The sequence below is a fragment of the Dromaius novaehollandiae genome, chromosome 3 (genome assembly GCF_036370855.1).
Source record: "Dromaius novaehollandiae isolate bDroNov1 chromosome 3, bDroNov1.hap1, whole genome shotgun sequence".
NCBI classification, from domain to species: domain Eukaryota; kingdom Metazoa; phylum Chordata; class Aves; order Casuariiformes; family Dromaiidae; genus Dromaius; species Dromaius novaehollandiae.
The window spans coordinates 16,315,649-16,327,194 of NC_088100.1; the positions used below are offsets into that span (position 1 = coordinate 16,315,649).

At 37.3% G+C, this 11,546-nt stretch overlaps 1 protein-coding gene across 2 annotated transcripts in view; it reads left to right on the forward strand.

The window, feature by feature from the left end:
* The window catches only part of ROCK2 (Rho associated coiled-coil containing protein kinase 2), a 96,075-nt gene extending 86,943 nt beyond the window's left edge, over positions 1–9,132 (forward strand). The window contains exons 31-32 of one of the 2 annotated variants that reach the window (XM_064508458.1): positions 478–706; positions 7,045–9,132. In XM_064508458.1, the coding sequence (XP_064364528.1) occupies positions 478–695 (218 nt within the window). In that variant the 3' untranslated portion in view covers positions 696–706; positions 7,045–9,132. The remainder of the gene's footprint in view (positions 1–477; positions 707–7,044) is intronic. The other variant, XM_064508457.1, reaches the window with a different exon arrangement.
* The last annotated feature ends 2,414 nt before the right edge of the window (positions 9,133–11,546 follow it).

Consider the following 11,546-nt stretch of genomic DNA (forward strand, 5'->3'; position numbering starts at 1 on the left):
TCACGCAGCGAGGCGTGATAGTTGTAAGGCTGCTCACACCGTGTTGTGCTGCGTTGCTATGTGGAGCAGCAGCGCTAGTGCATGTTATGAAACAGATGATTTCAGTGAAGTTTACTCGTTGTGACTCAGGTTACATAGTTTCTTGTGTTCAGACATACCTCTTTGGGTACCCTTACTTGTCTTTTTCCTTGCAAATGAGTGTGTATCTTCCATATTACTAAATTGTTATCCTCTAAATGTGAGAAGGAGGCACTAACTGTCAGCAGCCAGGAAACATAAGGTCTGGCAAAATATATTTGTGAAGTGGTGCTGATCATGACAACCGAAATTTGGTTTACTTTGCTTTTCATTTCTCTACTGATTTCTCTTTTGTATTAATTGTGAGAGTATGGTAATCTGGCCACTAATTTTTGATGTGGGCACATGTTTAGAACAATAGTTTATATATAGTTTTTATTTGAAAATTTCCTTTCACAGTGTACTATGATATTTCAACGGCAAAGAACCTACTACTGTTAGCTAATTCTACAGAAGAGCAGCAAAAATGGGTGAGCCGACTGGTGAAAAAAATACCCAAGAAGCCTCCAGCACCAGACCCCTTTGCTCGATCTTCTCCGAGAACTTCCATGAAGGTACAGCCAAACCAATCCATCAGGCGACCAAGTCGACAGCTTCCTCCAAACAAACCAAGGTGACACAAAAGCTGGTATTAAGTTTATAATTTTAAACATTTTACTACTATTAGTGTGGTATGTGTTGATACAGGCAATTTACCCCAAATGTCATTTGGGCACAGGCATGTGGTCTAACATGTCATCTGCTATAAACTACAATTAACTGAAATAAGATTTGAAGGAGCTTGTATTACCTGTCAGCCCTACTATATGGATAATGTATCATATTGTTTTTATGCACAACAGGGAGAACGTGTAGCATTGTCTGTAGCTGAATAGTTGCTGTGAACTGGCAGCTGGTGGGGAAAATGGAGTTTAAATACACAAAGAGTCAGTGACAGGGGTGAAGATTTTTTTTTTTTTAAAAAAAAGGAGCTTCAGGGGTTTCCAGCATAAGCAATGCTTTGGCTGATTTGAAGTTCAGCAATGAAGTTAGGTGCCTGTGGTCACTAATTAACCTGTGGAGAGAATGAGGTTCCTCCAAAGAGCAATCTAGAAGGACTTACATGTAGCTAAAAGCTACTTTGCCTTTTGTTTCTTATTGGTTAGTTCTGAGGAATGTGTCTGAATTCCTATCTCTAAAGGTTAGACACCTGATTCAGGACTTGTGTGTTAAAGTGAAATTCATCTGAGCAAGTGACTATATCTATGTCTGATTCCCTTTATAGTTGATACATAGAAAGAGTTATTTTGGGGGTTCAATTTAGGTCATCCTAATGCAGAAAAGGAGCGTACAGAGCTTTCTTGGGCATCTACAGTGAAAAGTTAGGTCAGATAAAATCCCACTGTTGCATCTCTGTCCACGCAGGTTCCACAGTGTGGAGGATTATTTGCTGTGCTGTGCTGTGCTGATTCCATTATCATTATTTGTTATAATGATAGGCACCTGTGTGAGCTCTTTCCATCTGAAAGAGATCTGGAAGATGGGAAGTGGTGGTCATCATTTGGAGCACTTATCAAGCAGTGGGAGTACTATTTGCGATTCCTTATTCAGCCTAGGAGGAGTCACACTCATGTCTCCTGTTTTCTAGAAAAGTAACCTTACCATAAAGTTCTTCTGCTTTGGGCAAAAAATGTCCATATAGATGATAATCTGTTACTGGACCAGTTTTAAGGAAGAAAGTCCCATGCCATATCCATAGAAGTGATAATATTCTGCAGTTAGTGCTTATGTAATTGTATACTAGCGTATGCATACAGCCAGATCCTTTAAAGGAACAGTTAAGGTTGTAAGGCTAATACTTTGCCATGTTAGTCCCCAGTTGTAGACCATATTTGAAAAGTTTGGTCTGTCAGACTTGTTTTATTTGTTGCTTTATTCCAATGACAATGCACAGCTCAGCAAAGGCTTAAACCTTCCTCCAAAAAGATAATTTGGAAGTGGCTGGATAGCGTTAATCTTGTTTCTGTGACTAGACTGCCACCAATATCTGAGCTGGCTGGTTTAAAACTAGGTTGGATAAATCACTGTAATTACAATGGCAAATGTGGTTTAAACATACTCTATTTTATGGTGATGTTGTTAGTATCAGAAAACAGCCTTATTTAAATGTGTGGAAATGCATAGTTAGGGGACTCAAAGCACCTTCACTGTACTTCACTTCACTTCTGATTTCCACACCTTCTAATTAACTGTGATTTAGAGGCTTTAAAAGAAAGTCTGATCTGATAACTTGCATTTTATGTGAGCAGATTTTCCATTGTATCCATGAATGTAAACAGTTTTTTAATTAACACTTTTTAGGGACTTATTAAAGGGATTTTTAAAGCCAAACCAGGCAAAATAGCAATAATTGCATTGAAGCATGAATCAAGGAAAACTTATTCATGATTATTTGGGGGACAAGTAAAATGCATTTATTTTGCATAATGCTTACAATCTAATTCATTAGCATTATTATTTTTCTTATTGTTGATATATAAAAGGTATACAATAAATTGATTTTTTCCACATCTTTTAGGTGCTCAGAAAGAAAATTTTTCTCCTTTGCGCTCTTCTTTCATCTTCATGACATTTTTTACAAATTTTTTTATAACATAGTATTTGTAGTAATATTAACTCTTGCAAATTCTTTTAGTTGTGGCCCTCCTCCCCTGCGAATCATTCTTCACTGATTTTTTTCTATCTGTATATTTTGCCTTTGCAACAGTACGTAATAGGGACCATGTCTCATTCAGCTGTGCATGCTTATATTATTAACTATCAAAACTCACAAAAAATTCCTAAATGAAAATATTTTGGAATTTAATTGTATATCAGTTTGATAACTCACTTTTAAATGGACAAATTCATCTAAAATATATTTTCTGAATGACTGGTGCATGTTAAATGTTTTTGTCAATTTTGGATTTCATATACTGCCTGCGTGTTGCTATGTTTCAATTTTTATCAGTGATAAGTGCTCTAGTGTCCTACTTCTAGGTGAATTTAAAAAAGTCTAGAACTAGGCTTCTTGCAACCAAAGATAATTGCATGATTTCTCAATTTTACTCTTTCAGTGGAATATTTATTCCTGGACCTGGATATTGTAATGAGGTACATCTCAGAAATTTCATGATAGTGGGAAAAGGAGGAGGATGAATACTTGTGCAAACAATTTATCCTTGCAGTTAAACCTTCCAAGTTAGCTTTTCCAAATGTATCTGGTATAGGAAACTGATGTGTAACAGCTTAGGTAGTTACGGATGGAAAAGTGTCATTCTGCCAGGCCATCACACCTATCGCCTTACTAATGCATGTGTGTCAAACCAGTGGAAATTTAAACAGATTTAAACATTTTTAATTACAAAATATGTTTATAAATCACTGTAACTGTTATGGCCAATTATCATCTGACTGGTGCTTCTGTGATTTTTTTTGTGCAACGCCCTGCCATATGGGATAGGTAGTTTTCTGTTGTGACCTTTATTAAGAGTGAAGATCTAGTTCGTATTAAACCTGGGCCCTGACCGGCCGGGGAGCAGCTCTGCAGGAAAGGCCCCGGGGCCCTGGTGGGCATGGCCAGCCAGGCTTCCCGGCAGCAAGGCAGGCCAGCAGCACCTGCGGCTGCGTGAGCAGGAGCACGGCCAAGGGAAGGGGTTATCCCCCTCTACTCGGCACTTGTGAGACTGCGTCAAGATACGGCGTCCAGTTTTGGCCCCCCACATTCAAGAAAGACATGGCCAAACTGGGAGAGTCCAGTGGAGGGCCGCCGAGATGATCAGGGGGCTGGAGTTCTTGTCTAGGGAGGAGAGGCTGAGGGAGCACGGCTCGTCCAGCCTGGAGAAGGGACGGCTTCAGAGGGGACCGAACAGCCACCCCCCAGGCCTACCAGGAGGCATCAAGGAGCCGGGTTCTTCAATGTTGCATGGTTGGAGGAAGAGAGATGACAGAGACAAGCTGGTCCAAGACTGCGACTGGATGTGAGGGGAAGCTTTTACACCATGAGGGCAGTGAGGCAGTGGGACAGGTTGCTCGGCAGGGCTGCGAAACCTCCGTCCTTGGAGGTTTCCAAGACTTGGTGGGACACAGCACTGAGCAACCTGGTCGGACTTCATAGTGTTCTTGCTTTAACCAACAGGCTGCGCTACAGACCGCCCGAAGCCCCTTCCAACCTCCATGATCCTATAAATGCCATCTCTGCTGAGAATTTCACATAGTGATAGTTTCTCCAAGCTTTTCACGGCTGTTGTGCTTCATGAGGATTTAAAACAGAAGCAGTTTTTGATACAGACCATGCAGTTTCTGGTTATCCATTCAGCTGGATTGTGCCAAAAGAATTATTCAAAAATAAAAAAAAACCTTTAACTTATTTTGAAACCTAATGCATTCTGTAGGTGTAATGGTAACTATAGTTCATATAATAAATTAATATTGAGTCTTTTTAGGGATACATTACTTATAAAAGTGTAAAAACTTCAAAACTTGAAAACCCAATAAAAACTGAAACCCGTTGCTTAAAGTATGTGATTAATTATATTAAACACTGTGTCATATTTTTGCTGAAATATCTTAAGTGCTTTCTTTAGGGTTCAGTTTCTCTCTCTGCCTCATGTAGTTGGCATATAATCCTAATCTAAAATCCACTGAACTCACTGGAGAGATTACTAGATTGTGTTTCATTTCTTTAGCAATAGGTTTTGTGAAGCTACTGCTTAGTGTATGATATTTGTCTAGGGTCCTTCTATAATCAACAGAAAGAGACTAATGGCTCTAGACAATGATTTATCCCACCCCAAAATACAGTCTACAATAAGTGAAATGACTCATTTGCTGAACAAGTCTGCCTCTTTTCTTCTCCAGTCTGTCAGTATTGACCATGGAAGGAGCATAGACATTGACTCCTAGAGAACAAGTTGATATATCATCTTTTGACATTGCTTGGCTTTAAATAATGAGCTATAGGATAAATATTAAAATCCCATTGTCTTTGTTTGTAAATTCAGGTGACATTTTTTAAAATTTGTTCTGTTCAACAATCAAAATTACCTAATTTTATTGGAAGGATCGTTAGCCACGCATTATTTTTCTGCAAAGAGATAGCAGGTGAACATAAAGCTGCACCTCAATGGAGAACAGCAGCAAAACAGAACGCAGTTAATTTTATGAAAGGTTGATAGCAGGTGAACATAAAGCTGCACCTCAATGGAGAACAGCAGCAAAACAGAACGCAGTTAATTTTATGAAAGGTTGATAGCAGGTGAACATAAAGCTGCACCTCAATGGAGAACAGCAGCAAAACAGAACGCAGTTAATTTTATGAAAGGTTGGTCTTTTCTACTGAAATTTTGAGAAAAGAATCAATATGGTAAACATTACATAGAATTTAGTGATTTGTGAGGCATGTTTCCAATGGATAAAATGTTACTGGCTTACGTGAACACTAACTCAATCTTCATATTCCATGATAGGCAAAGGAAGAAACCCTACATTAAGACAATCTTTTATTTTAAAAGTTTTAGTGGTGACAAGTGGAATTTTGAAGTCATTTACAGAAGTGTGTTACATGTTAAATATCGAACCCTCCTGTTGCAGATTACTTGATCTGGCATTTAAAGACTGGGATTGGTCATTTGATGATGTTGATGATATTGATGGTGATGATGATGATGATGACGATGTTTTTGATTTCTGAAGAAGTAAAAGGGGTAAATCTCAATAGTGAGGAATGGATTTGTTTGCCTTTGAATACAGCATGCTGTGTTGGATTTTGTTTCTCAAAGCAGAGAAAATACAAGATCTCATTTTAATATTTTACACAAAAAATGAGATTCTGTTCATGGTGAAGATGAATTTTTAGAGGAGTCATTTTCATTAAAACAGAGTTTTTGCTTTTTCAGTGTTTTTAAATTTTAGATCTTTATTCAAAATTCATGTCTGCCTGCCCAAGAAGAGAGTGTCTGTTGTTGTTAGAGTAGGTGCTCATCTGAAGTGATAATACTGCTAACCTATGCAAATAATTTTTGAAGACTAAAAAAGAGATTGTAACATTTAGATATTTACTTGAAATACAATTGGTGTTTACATATACTTTTTTTAAGCTTTTAACATAAACTGACTTGTCTATGGCTAGCAGACATGAAATCACAAGAGTTATGCGTTTTGCTTTTCCGAGGTTGTGAAGTGACTTTGACTTGGCTTTCCTTTGCAGTGCTGTGCTTCTTGGGGACCTAACAATGCGTTTGAAAACAACGCAGAGCAAAGTAGCTTTGCAGCTGCTGTGTTATGGATTCCTTGACCGCTGTAAAAAAGACAAAGCTATAGTATTGACCTAATTTGTTCCATGGCTAACTTAAATATGTAGTGTGAATGCACTGGAAATAGTTATAGCTATTTTATATTTCTCAATGTTTAGTCTTTTTACATGCTGATTAAATGTGTTCACAGTGCAGGAAAAACCTAAATGTTAAACTGTCAGCTGCCTTCAGATTTTTTTTTAAATAGTATGTAAGGTGTGCCTGAGCTTTATAAAAGAATGGGCAATGACAGCAGCACTAGGGCTGTACATTGGCTGTGCACTCAATTAAATTGAGAGATTAGCTTTCGTAGAATGTAGCTGGCTTAGTGTTTACGGTAACTAGCATTATGTTAATTAAATATACTGCATCTTTAGGTATTACAAGTTTATAAATTATTAATTTTTAGATGTGAGTATAACATTGTGTATATTGTACTGTACCCTTTTGTATATCACAAGAGGATTTAATTGATTAGGATTATAATGCATAAGGATGTAGTATATTTAAGTAACTTGATGGTGCTTAATGCAGAGGAATGACATTTTTCCAAAGTATGCTGAAGAGCCCATTTTAAATAAAGATTTGAGGAAGTCTATTTTTGCAGATTTTCATTGAGTGCATTTACTGACCAAACTTCCTACTTCTTTTTCAGCTAACTGCTTTCCGTGAATGCAGACACAATTCAAGGTGATAATTTTCTTCCCAATAAAGCAAGACTGAAACATATCCCAAAATATATTAAAAATATATATTTTCCTGAGAGATTGTGCTATATATATCAGAGGTTTACATTTTTTGCTGCAATATAAATTACTAATCTCTGAGGGTTTTCCTGTATTCCCTTGAGTGACTGATCAAATGAGGAATGGTTGGTAAATGGTAAAAGGTAACCTTTGAAACTCTGTTCCACAAAAGCTTTCTTGGCAAGACACACACACTACATTTCACAAAAGGATTGAGAGGAATGAATATTTAAACTGAAGAAACTGACTTTTCAGCTTTCATAAAGATGCCACCAGCATGTCTGCAGGAAGAACAGGAGAAAGATCCACCATAGTGATATAGACTGCATCTGTAAGAAGTGACCATTATACTGTGTATATATATTGTACTGTAATACTGCAAGAGGGTTTTAAAAATCTTTCCACTTTATTTTTTTATGCTTATTAATCAGATACCATTACTTATTGCAGTTGCAACTATGCACTTGTATAAAGCCATAATGTTGAAGTTTATATCATTCATACATGTCTATCAAAAGCTGCATGTCAGTGTTCAGCGGCTAGTATAAGTTTGAAGTATGTACTAGTTTCAGCTACTTCATCATGGGCAGTCCTGTTTTACCTGTCTAATTGCCTTAATTTAATTTTTTTCAAGTTTTTTTGCCCATTCTCTGTATTTAAGGAAAAAGAAGGTTTACCAGCTCTTAGGATGCAATTTTGCTTTGTGGCAGAAAAAATAGTGCACTATTTTTACACCTAGTAAGTATATCCATGTCAGCCTATTTTGAATGTATATCAACTGGTTTTGAGGGTGGAAAAATGTTGGTTACAGAAACAATATCTGATAATATTGGAATTACTAGAACATTTGCTTGTACCTGTAACTGCTCATCCAGCCCTTTTACAAACCTCAATATTAGTTATTGACTTGTATTAACCCTCATTAAGTGCTATGAAACTTCATTTTGCCTTGTTTTTGCATACTGTCCTAGATGTGTTTTTACTTCTGGAAAAAAAGAATCTGTGACTATTTTTGCATTTCACAACTCAATATCCAAGGACTGTCACAAACGTTAAAGAAAACTAAAACATACTGTAGATGTACTTTAAAATTTTAAATCTGGTTCTCTAGCACATAGCTGTAGGCATAGATAAATATTTCAGTAGTGTGTTTTGAGAACTGATAGCTGGGAAGAAAGGGCCTCAGAGGCACTTAATCTGACTCTTTTTTTTTACTTGGAGTTGTACAAAAGATAATTTATGTGGGCTCATTCATGATGTATTCATAATTATCCCAGAAGATGCATGTTTTATACAATTACAATATGCTATGTTAAACATATTGACAGTAAAAAAAAAATGTAGTCTCCTATTTGGTCTCTTTTATATATATATATATGTATTTATATATATATATAAAATATTGTGTGGGAATGCAGTAATTTAAAATATGATCTAACACTTCAATGAAGGAGGACATTTCACTTTAAAATTTTGTTTGTTTGTTTTTGTTTTTTAAAGAGTGCTGAAATGTTTGGAAGGATAGGACCATGATTTATTTAACACTATCATGAAAGGTGGACTTCGAAACACTGAAATACTGAAAATGAATAAATATATTTACATTTTGTAACCTCTGCTACAGTTCAGTTTAATAGAGCCAGAATGTATTCAGTCTTCTATTTATACACTCGCAAAGTAAAATGTTGCTTGTGAGTTCTTAAATTCAAAACTAAAACTTTCGTATCATTTCTGTTAAGGTATTATAACCCAACGCACAGCTAGAGTGTTTTTCCCCTGCTTGTTTTGATTTACAGAAGTACGGTATATTTTTAGGTAATGCAGATTTGCATAGAGTACAACATTAAAAATGTATGCAGTAAAACTGTTTCCATTCACTGAATGCATAAATATTTTATATATAAAAATTTGTTACATTGTGGGAAGTTCTATCCTTTTCAGAATTGGAGAATATTATATATATATTTTTAAATAAACTATTTGAGTAAGGTAAAATAGTTCCTGAACTTGACAAGCTGGTAATTAATTGAAATACTTAAATATATAGGCAACTACTGTGGCAGATGTGGGAAATGCAAAGGTTACTTAAAAGGAAGTAAAACAAATGATGTGTGTGGAGGAAGGTGGTAGGGGGGCAGACTCAAATGGAGCTGCCTCAGCAGGCCATCAGGTGCTGGGGCTGGATCTGTTGCACTTTCTCCACTTCGCTTGCCCTGATTTACTGTGAATCCGTGGGGTCCTACTAAGCCTGACATTTTAGGAAGTGTGTTATAGCATGTACTAGCCACAGTTTATGCATTGTATACATGTATGCATATGTATGTATGCGCATATGTATGCAATGTATACATATACATTATTAGTTACACATATGGCAGTGTGTATTTTGAAGCTATTATAGAAGATAATAGGCTGGAAGTGAGCTCTGGAGGTCCTCTCGTCCAACCTCTACCTCACAGCAGGACTAACTTGCAATTGATTGCTCAAGGCCTTGTCTGTTGGAGTTTTCAGTGCCTCTAAGGATGGAAATAATGTAGCATTCCTCAGTTCTCCCTCATGTAGTTTGTCCCAAAATGAACAAACAGTGTGGGCCCTGTTGAGCTGTACTGTGGAGGTGATTTGGTCAGTGGTACGATGCACGTGAACCTTGTTTTGTACCCAGAACCCAAAAGGCATAGCTGCCCTTCTGTTCTTCTCACTTGTCTTTCTGCTCAAGACAGAGCTCCTCTCTGCTGATCTGTGGACTGCAACGAACTCCTCTTAACTGTTGGCTCCTGAAGATCGTTTTGTTTCCTTGTTGTCCAGGCATAACCTCTTTTAAGTTTCAAGAGAAGGGAGTATTCTTGGACTAAGGAATCGTTGTCTTAAGGTCACTGAGGTTAAAACACTTCTATTTTGTAACCGGGCTTTCCCAGAAAACTGGATTTTTTTTATGGCCTGGATGATTTCATCTACAGAATTTCTCTCCTTGCAAAGGCCTTTTGTTTCACAAGAATATAAGGACCGTGTAGCCAAGCTACAAATTAACTCAGGACACTTGTAAGGAAGTTATTCTTTGGTTCCCATCTAAGAGCTCACCAGCACTGAAGTTGGACAAAAAAAATCCCTGAGTTGTCATCTGTGTCAGTTGTCACAAAGGCCTTTTCTGAAAGGAGATTTCCACTTCTGTCCTATATGTGTACTGTGACTTCCAAGTCCCAGCAGTTCCTGCCAAAGCTCAGCCCCTCATGCTGATGCCAGTGATCCAGTACCAAGTGTGTGTACTAAAGAAAACATGTGGCTCTTGTGCTTCTTGGAATGGTTGATGCTGTAACTGAAACATGATGTGAACCGTAGTATCCCCTCAGATAAACAGACACACAAAAGGCTTAGGTATCTTGGCAGTCAGTGTCAATGGCCAGATTTAAAAAGTCACTAAGTTTCACTTCAAGTGTCAGAATCTCTTCCCACCTCTGCTGAAGATACTTAACCTCTTTCCTCGTCAACAGGCATTCTACAGCCAGCAAAGCTGCCACTAGAAATAATTCACTTACTTTCTTTAACGTCTCAGTCAGTGTCAAACAATAATTAGAATTTTGAGCATTTGCATAAGTACTCCTGCAATGTATTGATTTCCCATATAGCTCCAAGAGAATCATCCTTGGAGAGGATTTATATCTTGATCTCAAGTGCCTTCACCCATCTATACTTATAAGGTTATTTTGGGGATGATGCCGTAAAAAGGGGGAACTTCTATGAAGACAGACTTCATAGCTACAGGGCTCTTAAGAAGCCTTACCATCACCTAAATTCTTCCATTTTTAAGGCTGAATATGATAATAGGCTATGGTCCAGTTCAGGGAACTGGAGTATTTTAGTCTCCTACCCCCTTCTGGTTAAAGCAGTACTGTCCCTTGGTATTCATGTTAGAATAGTGGTTCAGTTGTTTTTTTCAGCAGGTTACTGTCAATCTTCAGAATAGTTTGTGGACGACCACATGTGCTCATGCTGCACTTCAAATTGAAAACATTATTTGGTATTTTTTTAAAGTGACACTATAAACCACTTAGGGAATTATCAGTGTTTCCTGATCATGGGATTTTGCCTACTGCTTTGAAGTATCTCTCGCGAGAGTGGGAAGGACTTTTCTCTTGGATCTCCATAAAGGCAATTGATGGAGCTGTTGTGAAACTAATGTACATTCCTTATTGAAGTAACCTTAAAGTAGAAAATGATGTACTCGGACATTCTCATCTAAGAAATGAAGGCAACTCTAGTGAGATACATATGGCCGAAAAGTACTATATCTAAACACACCTAGTCCATTACTCTCTAGAAATTACTTCCGTGAATGACGAAGCTCCCCAGAAAATCATGGTTCCGAGATGTAGGGATTCAGAAGAACTGGAATTAGCACATACACACCACCACG